Source organism: Pteropus vampyrus, unplaced genomic scaffold (assembly GCF_000151845.1).
Source record: "Pteropus vampyrus isolate Shadow unplaced genomic scaffold, Pvam_2.0 Scaffold223, whole genome shotgun sequence".
NCBI classification, from domain to species: domain Eukaryota; kingdom Metazoa; phylum Chordata; class Mammalia; order Chiroptera; family Pteropodidae; genus Pteropus; species Pteropus vampyrus.
This window is the reverse complement of record NW_011889004.1, coordinates 1,449,570-1,473,081: the sequence shown is the minus strand read 5'-3', so window position 1 is coordinate 1,473,081 and position 23,512 is coordinate 1,449,570. Positions and strand designations below refer to the sequence as shown.

At 38.2% G+C, this 23,512-nt stretch overlaps 1 protein-coding gene across 2 annotated transcripts in view; it reads left to right on the top strand.

The window, feature by feature from the left end:
- Positions 1-23,512, top strand: part of EWSR1 (EWS RNA binding protein 1) — a 26,333-nt gene extending 2,821 nt beyond the window's left edge. Inside the window, exons 2-17 of one of the 2 annotated variants that reach the window (XM_011373373.2) lie at positions 1,373-1,409; positions 1,550-1,601; positions 3,308-3,431; positions 8,024-8,210; positions 10,226-10,393; positions 11,920-12,131; positions 13,075-13,255; positions 16,048-16,082; positions 16,615-16,647; positions 16,943-17,061; positions 20,201-20,330; positions 21,083-21,205; positions 21,826-21,988; positions 22,427-22,524; positions 22,846-23,098; positions 23,287-23,512. In XM_011373373.2, the coding sequence (XP_011371675.1) occupies positions 1,373-1,409; positions 1,550-1,601; positions 3,308-3,431; positions 8,024-8,210; positions 10,226-10,393; positions 11,920-12,131; positions 13,075-13,255; positions 16,048-16,082; positions 16,615-16,647; positions 16,943-17,061; positions 20,201-20,330; positions 21,083-21,205; positions 21,826-21,988; positions 22,427-22,524; positions 22,846-23,098; positions 23,287-23,326 (1,955 nt within the window). In that variant the 3' untranslated portion in view covers positions 23,327-23,512. Of the gene's footprint in view, positions 1-1,372; positions 1,410-1,549; positions 1,602-3,307; positions 3,432-8,023; positions 8,211-10,225; positions 10,394-11,919; positions 12,132-13,074; positions 13,256-16,044; positions 16,083-16,614; positions 16,648-16,942; positions 17,062-20,200; positions 20,331-21,082; positions 21,206-21,825; positions 21,989-22,426; positions 22,525-22,845; positions 23,099-23,286 lie in introns of both variants that reach the window. The other variant, XM_011373372.2, reaches the window with a different exon arrangement.

Here is a 23,512-nt window from a genome sequence, read left to right as displayed (position 1 = left end):
TTTCCATTTACTTTTTATTTGCCACATAGAGCATAGATTGTAGTGCTATTGAAAGTGCTTTAAGGTTTAACCTTCCAATGCCATAAGGTTGTCTTGGACAAATCAATTCATATCTGTTGTGCATTTGGTAATATTGATTCAGGGTTCCGAGTTAAGGGTGTGCAGAAGAAAGTCACGTAGAGATAGAAAGATGAGCCAACTTAGATGGATTCAGCAATAAATGCTTAGACCAGGCAAACTGAGGCATGCTCGAGTAGGGCTAGAAACGCCACCTCTATGAAGAGCTGAGATGTCGAACTGATGAGGGACTACTTTCTGAATGGAATAGAAAGAGAGGACCCCTTTGGCCCTAATGGTGATGTTGTCTTCTAATGTAAAATAAGATACGTATTTCTTGCGGAGAGCAAAGAATTGGGCAGAATTTTTAAAAATAATTAAAATACATATATATGTTTAATTCAATAGTGCTGTAAAAATTTCTTAACCATTTTATTTTCTGTTTGTTTCACTACTTGTAGATACCTTACTGGACCAGATTTTTTAGTCTTTTTGTGAATGTTGTAAATTTCTTATGAAAAGGAATATTATGGGAAGTTTTACTTAGAAAAAGAACAGCGGAAAAAAATTGTGGCATTTTTTAAAAGTTGAAATCATTTTGAATTTTAAAAAGATGGTGTTACCTAAAATCAAATTCTTCCCCCAAAAGACTAAATGCGTTCTCTGCCATTTATCACAATTCTGACTTAACTCAGTTTCACTGGGATTTATAACATTTTAGCTTTTGAGTTATTGCACAAATGTAGCCCTGCTACAGTCAGCAAACCCTGTAAAATACTGGAATGAGATGACTGTTCTTTTGTTTTCTGCCTTTCCGTTTCTTAGTCCTGCTAGAGAATTAAGGTTGATCTAACTTGCTAAAATGAGGGAGCAATAGAAAAACTAATTTTTAATAATAGAGCTACTAATGTAACAAGTCTGATGTTAAACATTGTAAAATATTGTTGCTTGCCACCTTTTTGTATGAAATAAAACTGCTGATCCTGTTGATTTGTTTTGTTCTTTGTTAGGATGATGATCGTGTATTTGAAATGACAGCCTGTGGTTTTGGTCATAGGAGCATGCAAAGTATCTTTGCCAGATCAGCTGATCTTGACCTCATTAGTTGGCACTGTATTCAAACTTTCTGAGTTTAACTGGTTTAGACTTATTTTTTTGGTTTAATGTCAAGAAATAAGTACTCATTTGGACCTGTATTGTCCTGTAGATCCTCTCTAAACAGTTTAAGGACTTACTGCCACTTGAATTCCTTCCTTTTTACCCCCTCTCCTTGTCTTTGCTGACTTTACACTATCTTTCTCTCCTGTTCCTCTAGATTACAGTACCTACAGCCAAGCTGCAGCCCAGCAGGGGTAAGTCCATCTTTTACAATAATTGTGTGTGTGTGATTGATTAATGTTGTTGGAGTACAGAACCTGCTATAGTTGTAGAGGATTTGGTAATGGAATCTGAATGTTCTGTATTCAGTTTTTGCATTTAATTTCTCTTACAGCTACAGTGCTTACACCGCCCAGCCCACTCAAGGATATGCACAGACCACCCAGGTAATCTTTAAGATAATTATATGTAGCTGCATAACCAAGTAAAATGTTTTTATCAGCCATTAAAACAATAGCTAGCACAGATTTTTTTCAAAAATTAGGTAATAGAAAGGTATAATGTTTTTTGTAATTAAAATAAACAGACATTTTAAACTTTCATAGTGGGAATACCATTGAAAATGAAACCATCCCTTTGGATAGGATTTGCTAACTTTCCATACCTTTCTAGTATCATCTCTCAAGTTAGGTATCCTGCTCCATATTTGGTCCTTCGGTGTTTTTTATTATGTTTAAATTTCTTTAACTTATACAACAGTTCTGCAGAGGAAGGTGATACGACATTTTACAAATGAAAAAATTGAAGTGCATAGATGTTATAGCATTTGCCCATGGTCACACAGGAAGGGTGGGGTCAGCTCTTACTGCTACCTAGCTATGAAGCTTCTGAACTCTCCAGTACATGAGTCTGTGTTTAAAAACATAGGCCAATGGATTCTAGAAATTAGCCTCATAGTGTTCTCAAGATCACCTCAAATTCTGAAATGATCTGTGGCATAAAATGGATATTAATAACTGCCATGGAAACATATTCTAGAACAGGTAGAATGTGATATTTGACAGAGCTCACTTAACTGGTCATTCAGATTTAGAATATGATTGTGCTGATATCTGAAGGAACACCTTATTCCTTGCCAGGTTTTATGTATTAACTGATGTCCAGTTTCAAAAGACAGTGCTGTTGATATGCTAACTTTAGGGAGACATGCAATATTCTAGTACATTTTCATGGATAGATTTTAAATCTTTGTCCTGCTGAAAATCTGGTTTTCAGAAATGCCTGACAGATTTTAGCTCTGTTTTTATTTTCTTTTCTCTTTGTTTATTTTGTCTTCCTAACATTTGTTTCCAGTTGCTAAAACCGTTACAGTGCTGGCAATTATACACCTGTTCCCTTATTGCTCATCCCTTGAGAGTGTCTTGTTAATCTGTATTGTTAACTGTGATTTTGCCTAATTATCTCAGGAACTTTTAAGTTTACAAAAAATAAAAATAAAAAATGAGCGAATTAGATCAAAGAAAATAAGCATTCATAATACTGTGACCACTTGTCTTTTTTTTTTTTTTTAAATCTTTTATTTAATACAGCAACATAGATTAACCTGGAGAGTACCATGCTAAGTGAAATAAATCAGAGAAAGACAATACCTTATGATCTCTCTTATAAGTGGAATCCAAAGAACAAAGTAAATGAACAAACAACAGAAACAAACTCATAGATACAGAGAACAAACATGTTTGCTAAATGGGAAGGGAGAGTTGGGGGACTGAGTTAAAAAGGATTAAGGAGTAAAAATTGTAGTTACAAAACAGTCATGGGGGTGTGGAGGACAGCATAGGGAATATAGTCGGTAATACTGTAATAATTATGTATAGTGCCAGGTGGGTACTAGACTATTCAGGGGGATCAATTCATAAGTTATATAAATATCTAACCACTATGCTATACGCCTAAAAGTAACATAATATTGGATGTCAACTGTAATTGAAAAACAAAGGTTTTAAAAAATAAAAAAATAAAATCTTTTTACTTGAAAGCAGTATTTTCAACTTTGGTTCTCCAATTTAGAAACTTAGAAATAAGCCAGTCTGGTTTTTACTAAAATACAAGGTTCATATATGTACTATTTACATCTGTTTTCTTTGAGCAGGCATATGGGCAACAAAGTTATGGAACCTATGGACAGCCCACTGATGTCAGCTATACCCAGGCTCAGACCACTGCAACATATGGGCAGACAGCCTATGCAACTTCTTATGGACAGCCTCCCACAGGTAAGTCTTTCCATTGAAGATAATTTTGGGTCAGATCAGCTAGGGTCTTTGCTAAGAAGCTTATTACTTGTGGTCTTTGGTGTATATTCTGGTTCATATCTTGGCATCTGGGGATCTTCTATTCTTATTTTTCATTTTTTCCTTTCCCTTTATATTCTCTTTGAGGGATTGCTAATAGAATGTGGGTGGAATAAATTCCAAGGGAGAAAAGAAATTTTAACTGTTTTATGCAGTGTATTGAATAATATCATGACAAAAATGGAGAATATATAAAAGATTGTGCTAATGCTAATACTGGGTAAGGATGAGCCTTCTTAAACTGAGCTGCTTAAAAATCAAACTGATTTTCACATCTGTTTGCTTCATCTGATAGTGTACCCTCTACTTTTTGTTTTGTGCTTTCCACAGTAGAAGGGACCAGTACAGGTTTGACTATCCTGCTCATTCTTGCATGGGAAATGCTTTCCATCTTGTTTAACCCTGTAATGTTAACCCTTTAGGTGTTTTCATTCGTTTAACCTTCAGACTTTCTAACATCTCACACAATAAGGTGCTAATGGAAAACTGCCTCAGGTGCCATTCACAGATCCGTGTCTTTTTCTTTTTGTGATTTTGGGAAAGGTTTTGCTTTTATTTTACATTTTGTGTCAAGCCTTAAATAGTGTCACCTTCCCAAAGGTATTTCAGATGACTACTCCCCAGCTGATTTCCCCATATTCCCTGAAAGATAGATTGCATGATTAGATTTATTTTAGAGGAGCAGTCTGCCACCCTGCATGTTAATTATGTTTGTCTGTTTGGTTTCCAGTCCAGACACATTTATTTTCTGTTTAAGTGTTAATGAATTCTTTTAATCCATAGTGTTTCTTATATATATAATAGCATTCCAGGGAGCTAAACACTAAACTAAGAATTAGAATGAATTGTATCCTCATATTGGGGTTGAGAGTGGAATATGTTAAAATTTTACAATAATTTTTTTTATTGCTGTGTTACATTTTAGAATTCCTACCTTTTCCCCACACACTCCCATGTTTATTACTACTACTACTACTACTACTACTACTATTATTATTAAAGAGTATTTAATACAAAAGTCTTAAAGATGTAAAAGTTTGTATTTCCAAACTATCTTCAGTTCCCCAAAATTATAGTCTATCAGTCTTTAGTAGGGGGATACCTGTTTATAATTTATCTCATTGAGTGACAATGTCCTGGCTTGGATGGGAAGTACTTCCTAATCTAGCTAATACATATCTTGAATGGGTTGAGAAATGTTTAAACTTCTCTTGGTGATAACAATTTGAGGAAAAGTTAGACTATAGAACTAAGACTATACAATTTGGATTTTTAGCACAGAATTTTGAAATTGTGAGATGAACTTTATTCAAGCTGTTAAATTATTTAATAGAGGTATAATTGATATATATAACAGTTTCAAGTACAACATAATGATTTGATATTTGGATATACTATATTGTGAAATGACCATCATAGTAAGTCTCGTTAGTACCCATTACTACACAGTCATAAATTTTTTTTTCTCATGATAAGATCTGTGCTCTTAGCTACTTTCAAATACATATGCATTGCTCTGCACCACTTTAGAGGAGCATCCTCATATTTTGGTGTCCACAGGGGGTCCTGGAACCAATCCCCCACAGATACTGAGGGATGACCATATATAATACAATATTATTAGCATCTCTAGTCACTATGTGTATATTATATCCCTGTTGCTTATTTTATAACTGGAAGTTTGTATTTTTTGAGCACCTTCAGCTGTTTTTAAAAACAAGTCTTTGAAAATAAAACTGCTTAAATCTAGGCTTCGCAGTCTCTAAGTCATTTTATAGGGACATGATAAAGTCATTTATAGGAAATGCAGTGGTCTTTCAAGCCCTCTGCAGACATGTATTCACATTGTCATTGATTGAAAAGTCCCATTATGACTGTGGGCACAAAAATATAGGACATTCTGATACAGAAACAAGTAGCTTTGATGAGTAAGAGATTACACTTAATAAGGAATGTTTATATAACTTTATAATTTATGGTGGACTCCTAATATCTCCCTTAATCTTCCCATGAACCTTCGGAGTGTAGGAACCAAAATTAAACCTGAGAGGCAAACTGAGGCTGAACCAAACTAAGTAGGACCTTAACAGGTAGTAAGTAGGTTCAGGCTCACTTACTACTTTTTTCTATACCTCATGCTGCCTTTACATGTAAAAGTCATTGGATAATTATTGGAAGGAATATATAAAAAGACATTTTGGTTATCCAGAATTTTTTAAAATTAAGTTTTATGAGGGACTATATAAATCTCAGTTCATTAATTTGAATAGAAATCTTAAAACTTCAGATTTTAATGTTAAAGCCAAACAAATTTTGGTCAATATATATAATGTTTTTTCCTTATGTACTTTTTTAAAGTTTTTAGCATGTAGTAAATGTATTGTCTTTTTGCTGTTGGTCTTTTTTTTTTTAATTGTCATTAACTGATTTTGCTCTGTTAACTTTTGCTCATTTTGCTTGGCTGCTTGTCTTGGTACTATAGATTAATTCAAAGACTATTAACCCAATGTCTATTACAGTAATCTTTAGCACTACAGGACTCTAAGCGTTGCTGCATAGTTTTGTAACGAGTTATTTCCCTGATCAGTTTCAGTTTTTGTTATTTGTGTTTTTGTTTTTTGTTTTTAATTGCTTTCCCCGTAAATCTTATAGTTGACCTGTCAGTAGTGGGGTGAAACTCTGTGGGAGTAATAGGGTAGGTGGAATTAGATTCCAGTTAAATTTAAATAAATGAGTTCTTTATATGACTGGCATTAGGATTCTGCGAAGAACACCATGCCAACTCAGAAAACTCCCATTGCTTGAGGTTCCCTGTTTTGTGAAATAACTTTTTATATACATTTCAACCCAACAGTTTTGAGAAGGAAATTATTGTCTTTGTGTACAATTAATTTAAGAATTTCCCAAAAATGTTTGGGATAGAGAATAAAGTTATTATACTCTGCGCTACAAAAGGTGTCACTTTAGATTGTACAGAGGGAAGTTGGTATTTATTTATAGCTAATAAGTGGTGTGTATAGTGAGGACACTTTATTCTAACTAAAATTTAAGGTCCTAGGTCTTAACCAAAATGAGCAGTCTTAATTTAAGATTTGTTTATAGTACTGAAACTTTTTTACTTTTGCAAGATTTGAATTTTTCTTTGATGGGTGTAAATGCTGACAATTAAACCTAACTTTGTATTGCATGACTGACTTGTGCTTATTGACCATGAGGAGGAGTAAGAAGAAAGGAGACCCCAGTCCTGGGAAAGATTGTAACACCTCTCATAGGAAAGGGACTCAAGTTAGGTGCTGCCGATTTTAGAGATTCTTGTCATGCTTCCATCCCAAGTTCCAGGATATGGATCCTGCCTGGTCTGGCAGAGGCAGGAACTAGAGAAAGAACCTGTCTTGGTCTGTAAAAGCACGTCTCTGTGACACTTGGTTAGGAAAATAGTTAAGGGGCTTTAGGGTCCCTCTCCAATACTGGTGAGCAGGAAAAAGACCATTTTGCTTGTGATGGGTAAATAAGAGAGGAATGGAAGTGGGTCATTTGATGACCAGCCTAGAATCTCAAATGGTTTTATTGTGTGAAAAACATTTACCTTTTAAAGGTTTATTTTGGGATTATTAAGTTTAATAATTAAATTCTTTATCAAAATAGTTAAGTATAGGATTACCTTTGTTGGTTATACTTCAGCAAATATAATTTGTAGTATATCTATAACTCATGTGCCATTTTAAATCTTAGTGTGGTAGCAAGCATGAGTAAGAAGGTGAGTGTGGCCTTACCTTGAAGGTGCAGTGGCTGCTGGCTGTTGCTCCTAAGCCATGTACGCAGGCTGAGTGACATATGCAGACTGAGCTGCGTAGGAGGCCTGGGTGGTAGTTGCCTTAGCAGTGGTGGTATCATAAGCACCAGTGCTACAAAATTAGCAGTTCTTAGAAGTGTTCAATTATTAACCTCTCCCACTAAAAATTAAACACATGTTCTCTGGAATTTCCAGTTTTTATGATGCAATGCTTGGGACTGAAAGCAAGTAATTTCACATTATAGGTTTTATGCTAAAACTAGTTCCTGGATTCTTATTTTGTAGATGTTTTAGATGCTGTGTCATTTGCCTTTTACTTCCCTTCCTGGGACATTTTATTCCTACTTGAGAGGTTTTTTGAGGGGTACTTAAGTAGTTAGTTGAGAAACTTGTTAAGATCCCTGCTAGTGAAACAATTATAGAATTAGCAAAAGCAGATTTGTCACCTATTGTATCCTTGGGGTGTAGAGGAATCCTGTTTTCTGTACCAGCACTTTTCTATAGTATACAAAAGGGACAGTGCTTTACTGAAGACTGGGTATTTTCAGAGAACTTAGGTTTTAAATATTAGTTTGTTGCTAATCTTACTGAAGGGGGAATATTTAATGGGGTTAAAGATCATGATGATTGAAAGTAGATGGTTTACAAATTGTTCTAATAATGAACATCTAGGCACATCTCTGAGGAGCCAGAAATCTGACATTGTTCTCTTTTGTTCCAGGTTATACTACTCCAACTGCCCCCCAGGCATACAGTCAGCCTGTCCAGGGGTATGGCACTGGTGCTTATGATACCACCACTGCTACGGTAACTACCACCCAGGCCTCCTATGCAGCTCAGTCTGCATATGGCACTCAGCCTGCTTACCCGGCTTACGGGCAACAGCCAGCAGCCACTGCACCTGCAAGGTAAGGCCACACTCACCTACTCCTAACTCTACAGTGCATCAGCTTCAGGAGAGAATAACTATGCACACTTAGAGACCCATGACTAATTTATTTGTAATGGTTGCTCTCACCATTAAATACTCTTAGGTGTTGGCCGTGTTCATATAGTTAAAATTGCATTAGAACACACCACACATTATTCTCATTTAGTAGAGATATGGTGCTGTCCAGGGGTCAAAATAAGAAGTGTCGCCAAAAGGGTTGTCTAGTTTCAGAAGAGTGACCTTTTGGGGAAGGAGGAGGCTATTGTATTTACTTTTGTAAACTGAAGAGAAAATTGAGTGTAGTTTTCCTTACAGCAGAACTGTTAGAATTGTACTTGATGCTTTTTTACCTTTGCTTTTGGCCCTTTTAAATGCGTAACAGCTTTCTCCTTGAGGAAAACACGGTAGTTCACAGTGTGGGTGTAGCATCATGTGATTCAAGAAATAGTCATGTTAACCAATTGTTAGCAAAATAAATGTCCCTATCTAAAAGTCAAACATTGGTGTCTCAGCTTTAAGGAGTTACATGATTTTCTCTGTGTTATATAGTGGCTTAGTAATCTAAATATCACAGGCAAGTATAAATTCTTAACTGGGTACCCTGCTATTGGGTGACTATTCGGGCATAGTTCATACTCCATGACTGGTTAGCAGATAAACAGTATTAATTATCACTTAACAGAAGATTTCAGGTCTTTGCTTTAGGCAATGCACTTAGGTGGCTTCTGCATACAATCTTGAAGGAACATTGAATTCTGATTTGAAAGAAGACTTAGGGAATAAACAAGAGATCAACCTGTAACCTAAACTTTTTTGTCTGCTGTAGAGGTAAGAAATTAGCTCTGGAAAACACTCATGAAATTACTTCTAAAATGCACAGTGAGTAATCAGAGCTACTTGGTAGTTTAAATCTGCTAGACAGCCTGTGCAATAGTTGGGTAAACTAACTGATTCTTATACTGCTCCATTTCAATTGACCTAAGCATTTCAGACTGTTTTTAAATATTTGAAGTCCCATTTGATGCTCCATCGCAACAGGAAATCCAAGCCATGGCTGGAGGGTTTTATATATTAATTGGTTTTTTTATAAATCATCTTTTTGGGTTCCTTTTTTCTTAAACTGCAATGTTTACCACTTTAAAACAGCTGTCTCTGACAATCAGTGACAGTTACTCCTTTTCTATTGGAAAGAGGGGAGTTTGTGACACATTTCAGCTCTTGGGAGATACCAGTACTTCTCCGATCCTCTCTGGTCTGCCTGCTCATTCTTGGGGCTTTGCTTGAAATAGCTCAAGCTCACTTTACTACAACTCTATTGTAAACTATTAGGGCAAAGAGGTAATAGAAGCCACTGTTTTTTCCTTAAGATTGGTTTTTTGATCACTTGCCAAGGATATTTCCCAATTTTTCTGAGCAAGGGGTGGGGGTGTCTGTCTGCGCTACCATGTTATTTCCATCAAGCAGATTCTGAAACTAGATTAGATTAACTTATGGCAGTCCTAGTTAGGAAATGTATTTTTCAGGTCTGTTCTTAATAAATGAGAAACATAAACCCACAGATAGTTCAGATTATGCCATGGATTTATGTAAATGTTACTCTGACCTAAAACTTGCATTGTTCAAGTTTCTCGTTTGTCTTCAATAGTCCTTTTTAAGAAATAGCATTTTCTTCCCTAACAAACCACCTCCCCTCTCAGATCACTTATATTTGCAACACAAAATATTGTAACTGCTTTTCATAGCTGTTAATATGGAACAAAAGGAGCATGTTGGTGTCTCTTCTATAGATGTGATTAATTCACCCCCTTACTGTTTCTCTTCCAGCAAATACAGTCGGACTGACACTGGATTTGATGTAGTTCATTCACTATACAATTGTATTTATTTCCAAGCTCAATTCTAACATTGCATATTGCTCATAGATTGTAGAATTCTTACCCCAAGAGTTTTGATTGAGAATAAAAAATCTCACTTTTTTATTTCTCCTTTTAGACCACAGGATGGTAACAAACCCGCTGAGACTAGTCAACCTCAATCTAGCACAGGGGGTTACAACCAGCCCAGCTTGGGGTATGGACAGAGTAACTACAGTTATCCCCAGGTACCTGGGAGTTACCCCATGCAGCCAGTCACGGCACCTCCATCCTATCCTCCTACCAGGTCAGTCTCTTCATTCTTGTGGTGGGTGAGTTAGTAGAATAATAAACCAGTTTTTTTCCAGGCCATTGACCAGCTTACTTCTGCTGCCTTAGGTGAAATATGTTATCTGGCTCCCAGTGATAAGCCTGAACACATACTATTACATTAAAACCTCAGTCCTAGGTCCCCATAGCAGAACCTGGCAGCCAGTAACTCTTCTAAGTACTAACAAAACCATTTTTACCACTTTAGGTTATTGTAATTTTGCTGTCAGTTAATTCAAATGAATGACAAACAGAAGTATATGAAAGGTAAAGTGCAGGGCATTATTTTTAAAAAAAACTTTACCTTAAGCATTTTTTTATTTAACTTATTAACTCAGGTTCATTCATGCACTAGTCTTTTAATAATTGAGCCAAGTCCTTTTCTTTTGACTATAGGTTTATTTGTTCTACATTCTCTGTCTTAACATTAACCACACTAGCAACTGTAGTGTCCAGTTTTGGTTTCTTTAAAGTATAAGAAGAAACTGCAAATTGTCTCACTCACATTTAATTTGAAGCATTTAATTTGTGTCCTAAAGTATTAACTTAGTTTTTCTAGAAGAAACAGCTTTCTTCTTTGCACTTATTTTATTGGTTTACACATTAAAGTGCAGCAGATGTAAACAAGTTTAGGAGCAAACAAGGCTGACTGAGTAAGTGCCTCTGTACAGCTTGAAGCAACAGCAGGCAGGACTTTCAGCAGTTCTTCCACAGAGCCCACCCATACCTGTTGTGCTGAGAGCAGTTACTCTGGGGAGTTGAATAGTAGGTGCACTTGGAGAAGAGAGGCTGTCGAATCCATACTGATGTGAGGGATTTGACAAAAGAAGTTCAGTTTAATTATACTTTAAAATACGTTGTATTTTGTTTTTCATTGTCATGGTTCATCTGGAGTTTAAAGCTTTATTTCTGTGTAAGAATGTATCTTTGATTTCTCTGCCATGTAGTTGACATACCGAAAGATGAATATCAACCTAATATTCATCTTTTATACAGTGCCTCGATTCTGAAGTTTACTTACCTATCTTTATTAATGCCTGGATTTCATATATGATTGGCATGTCCGAAAGTGTGAAACTATATATATAGCAAATTTGAAACTTAGATCTTCAGGATAAAATTGCCTTTGTGTGTGTGTGCGTGTGTGAACACACACACCCCCCAAGTCGCCCAGTACCTTCAGAAAAATCATTTTCATCATTTAAGAGAATTATCAGAGGCAGACTTAGAACTGAATGCCACACTAAACTCTGCTTTTTAAGTCTTCCTTTTTCTCATTGCCTTTTTCACTGGGGTACCCTCCCTGAATGCATATGTGCACATTCTTTCCTTAATACAGGAAGTACCTAAACTCTGAAATTTGCCTTGAATTTAAAAAGTATCTACTCTTTTACTGGGATAGAGAGTAAGGGGGGAGCTCTCTAAAGGTTGCACGTTGTACAGATAAGTTGTTTTTAATAAAACCTTTCCCTCCTAAAAAGCTTTTTTTTTTTTTTCTTTCAGCTATTCCTCTACACAGCCAACTAGTTATGACCAGAGCAGTTACTCTCAGCAGAACACCTATGGGCAGCCGAGCAGCTATGGACAGCAGAGTAGCTATGGTCAACAAAGCAGCTATGGGCAGCAGCCGCCCACTAGTTACCCCCCCCAAACTGGATCCTACAGCCAGGCTCCAAGTCAATATAGCCAACAGAGCAGCAGCTACGGGCAGCAGAGTGAGTTGCTAAGAGAGAAAACCAAATAAGAATGGTTATGTTTGGAGTTTCTGAACATGAATAGATGCTCTTTACCATTGTTTACTTTTGGACTACAGGATGCATAGGGCATAACATCCTGGCTAATAGCTTGGATGGCCCAGTAAAGACTCAGTGCTTTTATTCAATTTAATTGTTATTAGTATGCCTTAACAAAAAAAGAGAGAGTTTGTAACTGACTGGAGAAGGTGTTTTACACTGCCATCTCTGCTCTCCTTGGGGAGGTTGTATGCAGTGAGTGAAGCCAGCATTCTTTATGACGTGCCCCCCCTGATTCATTGAGAGTGAGCTGGTAGTTACTGAAGACTACTGTAATTTTGATAGTCAAGTGAAATGGTGTGTTTTGATTTTTTTTGTTTATATCCATGAAGTAAAAAAAAAAAAAATCCTCACAGAATAGTTATGGTTTTATCTGTGGAGAAGTAATCAAAAACTGTTTTCACAGTTTAATCTCTACCCAGATTGTTTTTTAATTCCATTCATGGGCATGTCTCTTTATGACTGAAATGAGTAGTGTTACTTAATGGAGCGCAACCCTTAGCAACATGCTAAAGCCCTAAGACTCCTGGCTCTATTTTTGTTTGTTGAGTATAGTTTTAAAAAGCAGCTTTTGGAGACATCTTAGAATACAGAACCCTGAAAACCGTTGGCCAGAAGGGTTTTTTTATTTGGGAGTGGTTTATTTTAAGCTAACTATATAAGGTTATTTCAGCCTTAATGAACCAACAGTTTTTGTTGAATTTAAAAGAGCCTACTGATGATTAGAGCTGCCTTATCCAAATATAAAGAAGATGGTGCCTTGGTTAGTGCCTTACAATTGAGAATTCTATGATTCCAGGAGAAAGTACAACAGGCAGTGGTCTAAATGCTAGTCCATGGCTTACAGATGTGACTCTTTCCTCAGGTTCATTCCGACAGGACCACCCCAGTAGCATGGGTGTTTATGGGCAGGAGTCTGGAGGATTTTCCGGACCAGGAGAGAACCGGAGCATGAGTGGCCCTGATAACCGGGGCAGGGGAAGAGGGGGATTTGATCGTGGAGGCATGAGCAGAGGTGGGCGGGGAGGAGGACGCGGTGGAATGGGGTAAGAGCAAACCTTTTCTCCTTTTACCTAATTTTGTTTCATCCGTAGGATTTTCAGTGGAAAGAGGGGACTGAAAGACATAAGAAATTTATTTCTACATTTCCATGGACAATCTGTTGAACCCAAGCCATCTTCTAAAACATGGAAATGTCATCTTTATGGCATATATTAAGTGGCAGTTTGCTTTTTTTTCCCTGCCAATCTACTTGGTTGGGTTGGGGAGAACAAAGAATGGTTTTGACACCAGAGCTTTCAGTTCCCTTCATGGTTTCCAGAGGTCAAAAGCCTCTGTGGATTAAGTAGATTTGGGATGGAACACACACAACCCTTCTAACAATCCTAGGTTTTTTAACTAATTGCCTCTGAATGGTTGTCTTGAAATACCTGGTGTATATACTGCAGAAAAGGAATCAGCTGTTTTCCACAATGTTTGTTCCCAACTTCTATTTGTACTCGGAACTGTTGAACATAATGCTGAAGATCTTAGTCCCATAACCCTTGAACTATGGCCTGAGGTGCACCTGGTACACAGAAAAATGCAATAGCTTTTTGCAGAGTAATGTATATAATTATAGGATTTCTCCTTATTGGAGATTTCAAGAAGTCTAAATCGGTTTGACCATTTTGATTGATGGCACAATCTGGTTTAGAAAACTTTGTTTAGATCAGTAACATAACCCTGCTACCTGTGCCTGCCCTTTCCCCTCCCTTCTCCCATCCCGCCTTTCCTTTTTAGTATCTGTACTTTGATGAAGGTGAGATATAATGTTGGTGGTTAACATAATCCAGAAGGCTTAGTTCTGTGTGTGTTCTGTCCCGATATAAACTAGTAAAGTTATGCAGAATGTTGGATTAAGTATAAATTGGATTGGGTGCTACTGTTGGTTCAAGGGAAAAAATTGAGTAAGATTTCTTTTTTGTAGAAATGGGCTTCGAAATGAAATTATAAAATTGATCTTTAACTTCTGTATTGGCACATCTGTTTATTTTTAAAAGATACTGATTAAAAATATGTTCTGCATATTCTGCATAACTTAAAAGTCTTAGGTGAAATCTTTATTGGAAAAAACAGTCATTTTAAAACACGCAAAAATTTATGAGTAATTTGGTATAAAGTAAAATCAATCTTCTGATTTGGAGAATGTCATTCCGTTATAAAGGTTTCACTTCTTTATGGATGTTTTAAAATAGACATAGACACTTGAAATTACTATCATCACGTCTCCAATCACCTAGAAGAAGTCTTACTATTTTTCAATTACAAAAAACCATTTTCAAATATATTCATTTTAATACTCCAGAAGTAATATTTCTAATGTTGCTAGACGCTGCTAGTAGAGGTGTCCCCTCTTTCTGGATGAGAAGTCTCTCCTGGAGCAATAGGAAAAAATCATGGCTTTCCCCATAGGTTTTTCAACTGACTGTGAAGCAGTCAGTTGGATCCTTTGGGGATAGGACAGGGGCTTTCCCCCTCTGTTTTTATTGTGGTGTGGTGATGATTTTCAGTGTCTTCTGCAGGTAAGGCACTCAATGTTGTTAACATGCCCTTTTTCATTGCCTCAGTATTTTGATATTTTCATTGGCTGTTAAACGTGGAAACTTTTTAACATGCTTTGTCGCATTTATATGCTACAGGTTACAAAGTGAGAGCCTTGTATACACTTCAATACTTAAAAAGTACCCGTACTCAGTACTCAGCCGGCAGCATAATGAAAAGTGGGACTAGACACGGTGTCCATATGGAGAGGAAAAATATACATAGAATATTTTTAACAAAATGTATTCATTGTATAAATGGAATCCTTCTGTAACTTTGGTAACTGCATACTTGTTATTTGGTAATGAACCAGAGGAGGTATATAATACTCTTAGAATTGTGTAACATTAAAGTATAAACTTTTGTGTTTAAAGAGAGAGAACATTTTATGGTGTGTACTTTTAAAAAGGAAACAAAGCTGCATGCAACAGCTTGAAATTGTATATTCAGGTATTAAAGGTGCAATACTGGTTAGAAAAAGCTCAGGGCTTCTCACTGAGGAGCTACCTTTATTTAATTCTAAAGAAGAAAAAAATAAAAAGGCCCAATTCATATTCCCTCTCCCTTTACAATATGTAAGGCAGTAATTTTATACTGCCATTGTCATTATTCTCAACTAATATGTCTATAAAGTTGCACCCCCAGTCCATTGAGCCTTGGTATTGGTTGTAAATTCTTTTTTCACAGCAATTGTTAAATTCATTAGTGCCCTGAAATGTATGGCTTTATGCTGAAGATTGGCTATATGCGTCCTCTGGTGTGTGTTATGTAGGCATTTAATGTGGTTGTCTCCTGCTTTATTATATTGTGACTTGTTAGGAAGCCCAGGGCCTCACTTGGCTCTCCCCTGGGAGAGTTGAGGGTGCACCTTTATGAACATGGAAAAATTCATCACAGCAGTTGCCCCAGCTTGCTTTTCCTCTACACCAAGCTCTCTCTGTTTTTTCAGCTGATGGGGTGGGTGTTTGGGACCTATTTTTTCCCCTCATTTGCCAAGTATTGCACTATTAATACCAGCCCCTGAAATGAAAGGAACCAACCACACTGGTGTGTACGATCAGACAAGCAAGGTTGTATATAAAGGAAATTTGAGCAAGCTGCCCTGAAGAAAGGCATAGTGACAAGATGAGAGAGATGCATTGTTTGGAGATGTGTTTAGCCAGTGCCCTTCTTCCCCACGAGCCCCCCCAAGGCTCAGAGCGGTACTGGCTTTTAAAGGGAAAGGCCTTCATTTCTTCGTTTATCCCCCCAGCAGCGCTGGAGAGCGAGGTGGCTTCAATAAGCCTGGTGGTAAGTTTTTGAGTATTACCATGGATAGTGTTTAAAAAAATACAGTCAGTTTTTAGAAAAGTATAATTTTTTATTAGTTTCATAAGTGGTTTAAAAATCATCTATACAAAAGAGACTAATGGGTACTGCCGGCATTGTCTTAGGGGTAATAAGGTTAACCTATGGTTACAAAACAAAGGGTAACTTGAAGTATTGAGCAACTGCTTCTGTAATATGGGGGAGAGTACATTTTTTAAATTTGGTTTATTTGGAGGAAAAATTTTGACTTAAATTTAACACTAATTTGGCACATAAGCATTGAGAGTGTATTTGGTTAATGGTTTAAAAGCAAACCAGCAAATAAAAAGCAAACCCTAGCAAACCTTTCACAAATGTTAAAGGGACACTGCTCCATTTTAGCAGTGCAGGTCATTTTGAATTTAATCAAGCCCTATCAAATGGTGGTGTAGTAGATAGTTATGTGTGTTTGTAAGATTTGTAGCTTGCAAGACGTGCACTAATAATATTTTATATGCTCTTTCCTTGTTGGCAGGACCCATGGATGAAGGACCAGATCTTGATCTAGGTAATTATGAATCCTTGTGTTTTACATTGTGCATTATAAACAAATAGCACAGAAGTACTTGCTAGCCTGATAGATCAATGTGATACTCTTGCTGTCGAGAGCAGTTTGGGGATTTCTTTTTCAAGAGCATCTACTCATAATAGCTTTAAACAAAGTAAACCAGAAGTTCCATGGCGTTCTTGTTAGTATAGTTAGTTAACTTTGTGATGAATACCATTGGGCAGTAGGAACCAGTTGGTTAATAAGCCCCTATAAGATATATGATAATAACTCTCTCCTGTCTTTTCTCTGGAAGGCCCACCTGTTGATCCAGATGAAGACTCTGACAACAGTGCAATTTATGTACAAGGATTAAATGACAATGTAACTCTTGATGATCTGGCAGACTTCTTTAAGCAATGTGGTGTTGTTAAGGTAAGTAAAAGCATAACCATGCAGTCTAGCAGATCATTGAATCACAGAGCATTTTAAAGAGACTGAATGGATATTGAAAGAATTTTCCGAAGTTGCCTGACTTTTGGGGGGGGATAATATTGAGGTTTGCTCTTTAAAAAAAAAAAAAATTTTTTTTAATAGAAAAGAAGAGCTAAACATAATTGAAGTGTACTTGATAACTCAGTCATTTTTACAATTATCAGTGAATTTTAAGAATACTAACACTGACCTGTTTTTTATAAAATACAGGCTATAACTTGCAGTTTTTCAAATAATGACCATTAATATATCCACTTCCAACATAAGAATTGGAGCTTTATGAGTACCTTTGAAGTATCTGGTGTATTTCTACCCTTTCTTGTATTCTTTCTCCCTACTCCCATCATTCCCATCCCGAATGTCATTGTACCCTCAATAATATTTTGTTTTACATAATTTTAAAGGGTGTTTATTAAACACTACTATAAAGCAGTTACTATTCTGTGAATATACAGGAACAAACATAAGGATTCTGGGGTTTATGTATAGCAGGGATTATATAGTTAAAAAGGAATATAGTATGTCAGTTGATGATAAGTGTTTTGGAGGAAAATAAATACAGCAAGAAAGGCAGGGATAAAATGAAGGATGGAGCTATACAGCTCAGAGCAGGGAATATATTTCAGAATAATGGAATAGCAAGGCAGAGGTCCTTGGACAGGAGCTTGCCTGGCAAACTGGTGTGACTAGAAAGTTTTGGTCTGAGCTACTGGAATGGTGGTGGGGTTTTTTGGTTAGGTGGGAAAGACTAAGGGAAACATTTTGAAATGGGAAAGGAGGGGTCCCTACGTCAGAAGCTCAAAATTTGGGAATTCTGTATTTCATTTATAAATACATTACAAGTTATTCATACATTCTCTTATAGACAGTTGGGTTGTTTCTAGGTTTTTAGTAATAAGCCATGCTACAGTGAACGTGTTCTTGTACATGGTCTCCTGGTGAACTGCACTGGTTTTTCTAGTGTATATATAGTTCTTGTTATTCATGGTGGTTCTATAAAGTTAATACAAACACTGAATTAGTGAATGCTGAACCACCGCTCCTAGAGGGAAGTGTGTGCACACCTGTATACACATATCTCACATAGATTCTAGTTAAAAATTTCTAAAAACTTACCTAGGTAAATTATTTTACAAAACAGAAAAGGAGGTTCAGAAGTGTTGACTGCCTGGGTGGCATTCACATTCACCCAACAACTATCCTGAGAGCTGGAGCTTCTTGCACTGCCTGCCCGCCACAGTCTCTTTCCATCCTCTGAGCATCATCTCGAGAGAATGAGGGGGCAGGATGTCATTTTGTGTGATCTCAGCTGGGTGAACATGTGCATCAGGCAACTTAAATTTTCCCCTGCCTTGTGTGTGTCTGCAAATAACCATAAAAGTACCACTAATATTGATTTTGGACTTAAAAATAAATTTTAGCAAGTAGACAAATTTGTAAATATTGAGTCCACGAATAAAGAGGATCACCTCTACCCAGGCATAAAATTGCTGGTTTTTACGGTGTTTAACTTCACAAGATAATGGCATGGCTGATGACTTAGATTCCTGCCAGGATTCTTAATACCACATTCACCACATCTTCACAAGTACTGAGAATTGATTTTTTTAAGTTGATAATCTGATAGAAGAAAATGGAAATGTGATTTTTAAATTTGCTTTTTCCTGATTGCTAATTATGTTGTAATTGTCTATTGTCTTCTATTAAATGCCTATTTGTGTGTTTTGTACTCCTTTTTCATTGGGTTATTTATCATTAGTAGATTTGCACATAATTCTTTTCTATTATGTGAATGCTGGTTCTCGGCTAATTTGTATGATCCTGTGTTAATATCACAGTTAATTGCTGTATCTTTATGCTATGTTTTGATATCTAGTAAGGCAAATTCTTATGTTTTGCTCTTCAGAAATGTTTTGTTGCTTACTTGCTCTTTTGTATACATTTTAGAATGAGTTTATGAGGTTCCTTAAAAATCCCAATTGGGTATTTACTGAATCTGTAAGACAATATGAGAATTAATGTTTTTATAACAGTGAGTGGTCTTTTTCTCATTTATCCCATCATTCATACCACTTTGCCATATTTTCAGTCTTTATATGTCCATTATATAAAAACAGATCGGTACATATATATGATAGTTGCCCTTTTTTTAAAGCCCTGTAATCGCATGCTCTCAATTATCACTAGATATGTAAACATGTATAGATTAGACTTTGATCTAATCTGTATGTACATTTAATGCAAAACGCACACATGAAGCCATATTCTTAAGCATTGTGGCTCCCAAATTCAAGCCAGCTGCATCTGGTGTTCACCTGAAAAACTAGTGATCTGTTTTAGCTCTGGAGGAAAAACTGTCTGTGTTGGACTTAATCAAGAATTTTTTTAGCACACTCACAGCCCTGTATACTATACATAATGATCTAAGGGTAATTTTTACTTTACGTGAATCATGTCTTAATGGCATCAAAGCCTAAGTTGCCTGTAGTGTGGGCAGAGAAAATGTGGAAAACAGTTACCAGGGAATCAGGAGTGTAGTGTGGGCAGAGAAAATGTGGAAAACAGTTACCAGGGAATCAGGAGAAGGTGGCTAGGAAGGTATGGGGCCCATACTGTTCACTTACATGCTTTGGAATTTTGGGCCTTTTTGGTTCTTAGCATAAAACACATCTAAGAGAGAAAAAGTCGTCTTAAGTAACATATTCATTGTAGCAGTTTAGGAAGTAATACACCCATAATTCCACTAAGATAAATTAACATCTTACCAGACATGTGTCTGAAAAATTATCACTTTGGACAGTTTTAAGGGACTTCTCTGAATTTCGCATGAACTTTTCCCCAAAAAACTAGCTTTTGTTTTGTTTTTTTGTTTTTTATGATGACATTGGTTAACAAAATCCAGTAAGTTTCAGGTGTACAATTCAACAGTAAGGCATGTATATTACATTGTGTTCATGTGTTCACCCATAGTTAAATGTCTTTTTATCACCACATATTGGACCCCTTTTATCCCATCTACCTCCCTCCCTCAAAGCTAGTATTTTTTTATCACAGCATAACTATATTATTTTATGCTTAGATGAACAAGAGAACCGGACAACCCATGATCCATATCTACTTGGACAAGGAAACAGGAAAGCCCAAAGGCGATGCTACAGTTTCCTATGAAGACCCGCCAACTGCCAAGGCTGCCGTGGAATGGTTTGATGGTAGGAGCCCTGGGGTTGACCCAAGGGTGTGCTCACTAGCATACCTACTCTGGGGCACATTTTGCATGTATCAACTTGAGGTAAAGAGGACCTTGCTAATGTATTTAACTCACTGTTAGAACATTCTGTGGTTCCAGGGACAGGTATAGATATATTTTCTCCTGCGCATAACTATAGGGCATGGCAGGAAGGATCTACTTGAGAGCCATAGGAACAAGATGTCAGTCAGTGCCTGGAGGAGCACTGGATGGCTGTGGGGAAGCTGTATGCTTGGCTTCCTTCAGCCATGTGAGGACCCACTGACCCTGGATTAGGAGATCCCTTGTTTTCAGACATTGTTTTTACAAACTCTCACTGCTTAAAGTTGTAAAAGCTTCTCTAAGCACAGATACCAGAAAGTACAAAAAAAAACCCACAAACGCCCAGAATACATTGGAGCACTCCTGTGTGTCTTTAACATTGATCCTGGAAAGTATCTTTTTAAGAAAAGAATAGCTTTATTAGAAGAGAAAGTACACTTCCAGACGTGGAAGCGGGCTTGAGCAAGAGTGGCTCAAAGGCCTAGAAAGTATCTTTTTAAGGCTTGTTCTGCCCTTGCCAGTAAAGCTCTTTGAGAAGGCTGTGGGTGGGGCACGCTGGTGCAGAGGGGGTGGTGAGATTGGTGAAAAGGGTGTGGTCTAGCGTTGCCTAGTCCCTCAGGGAGAGAAGAGGTGGAGGTTTGGAAGTAATTGATGTTTTGTATCTTGTTCCAGGGAAAGATTTTCAAGGGAGCAAACTTAAAGTTTCTCTTGCTCGGAAGAAGCCTCCAATGAACAGCATGCGGGGGGGTATGCCACCCCGCGAGGGCAGGGGGATGCCGCCGCCGCTCCGTGGAGGTATTTGCTGGACACTTGCTCTGAGCTACTCTGCTGTTTTGAAAGTTTTTTAGTACACGTCTTTGAGAGACTCGATTCTAGTGAAGACAAGCCCATAGAAATACTAAAAAGGGATGTAGAGTCAGTACTCGAATGCTGACAGTAAAAGTTTGTGGGAGTAAAAGGAAGCAAAGAACATGGCTTGATTGGTCAGGGAGGCTTTAATCCCTGTGGAAAACTCTGCCTGGTGTCAACCCTGGGGCTGCTGCCATTCTGCTTTGGTCTCCTTCATTTGTACAAATACACCTGCCCTTATACAACTGTGGTAGGAACTAACTGAAATACTTGACCCTGGAACAGCCTGGGAGTTAGGGACGCCAGCTGCCCTTACAGTTAAAAACCTGCATATAACTTAAGGTGGCTCTCCACATATATAGAGTCCCAACCACACAGTTCAAATCCATGTTGTTCAAAAGCCATCTGTACGTGGAAAGCACACAGCTCGGTCCCTGGGCCTGTGGAGAAGTGTGGGGCAGATGATGGGAGAGTGACACCTACAGTTTCCTTGAATCCCCTTAGTGATGACGTATTTCCCTATAGAAAATCTGGTACTATAAAGAGGTGATTTGCTCTTATTGCAGGTCCAGGGGGCCCAGGAGGTCCTGGGGGACCCATGGGTCGCATGGGAGGCCGTGGAGGAGACAGAGGAGGCTTCCCTCCACGAGGGCCCCGAGGTTCCCGAGGGAACCCCTCTGGAGGAGGAAACGTCCAGCACCGAGCTGGAGACTGGCAGTGCCCTAATCCGTATGTACTTCCCTTGGCAAATCGATAGCCTACTAGTGAAGTCACTCCCATTCCATTTTGGAGAGGAGGCGTGCTGGGTCCTCTTTGTGTAGAGGAGCATAATGGCCCTTATTACTCTGTTGTGGGTAGGTGGCCTAATCAATCATTTACCAGCTGCTTTAGAACCTTCTAAAGAAGGTCCACTTAACTCTAAGGTCCTTGTTTACATGTGGTCATACTGACATTTTGCTGGATTAGACGCTGGTCCAATGGGTTGCATTTGCTGTCTCAAGCTGTGGCTCTAAAGCCATTTTCTGGAGACAGATTCTCTTAATGTTGTTTGACCTAGGAGCCAGTGTTTGTGGTGGTGGAGTGCAGTGTGTGCATGCTCACATGTCACCTGTGCTTGTTCAACTTCCTTAGTTCAGTTGTTGATTTCTGTTATATAATTTTATGCAGGGGGTGTGGAAACCAGAACTTCGCCTGGAGAACAGAATGCAACCAGTGTAAGGCCCCAAAGCCCGAAGGCTTCCTCCCGCCACCCTTTCCACCCCCGGGTAGGTACAGGTTTTGTGAGCATCCCCTCAGCTTCACAGTACTAAACCTCTTGTTAACTTGGTGGGCTTGGTAAACTACAGCTGCCACAGCTAAGAACCAGGTCGGTGATTTCCGTAAGTGCAGCCCTGGCGTTTGGGGCTCTTTAAATTCCGTCATCACTTCCTTAATGGTGACCCAGCTGTTGAGATTAAGTAGAGTCTGCTTTGCTTGTGTTCTGGGAAAAGGCAGCACATTCCTGTGAGGCATGTCCACGGAGCCTTTGCATCTGCACATTCTCTCTGTCTTGCCACTGATTTGTCCTCTCCCATCCTTTACCTTAGGCGGTGACCGAGGAAGAGGTGGCCCTGGTGGCATGCGGGGAGGAAGAGGTGGCCTCATGGACCGAGGTGGTCCTGGCGGAATGTTCAGAGGTGGCCGTGGTGGAGACAGAGGTGGCTTCCGTGGTGGCCGGGGCATGGACCGAGGTGGCTTTGGTGGAGGAAGACGAGGTGGCCCTGGGGGTCCCCCTGGACCTTTAATGGAACAGATGGGAGGACGAAGAGGCGGGCGTGGAGGACCTGGAAAAATGGATAAGTATGTGATAGTGAAAACTGGCCATGGGCTATTGGGCGCAACAAGGCGCAGCCCCATTCCATCTTTCATCCGGCTCTGTTAAGGACATGGGAAGCTCAGCCCAGAACTCAGGTCTGTGGAAGGGCTTCCTTTCCTTTCCCCATTTTAACTCCTCACTCTTTTTTTCCTTTTTCCTTTTTGCCTTGCAGAGGCGAGCACCGTCAGGAACGCAGAGACCGGCCCTACTAGATGCAGAGACCCCGCAGAGACCCCGCAGAGCTGCATTGACTACCAGATTTATTTTTTAAACCAGAAAATGTTTTAAATTTATAATTCCATATTTATAATGTTGGCCACAACATTATGATTATTCCTTGTCTGTACTTTAGTATTTTTCACCATTTGTGAAGAAACATTAAAACAAGTTAAATGGTA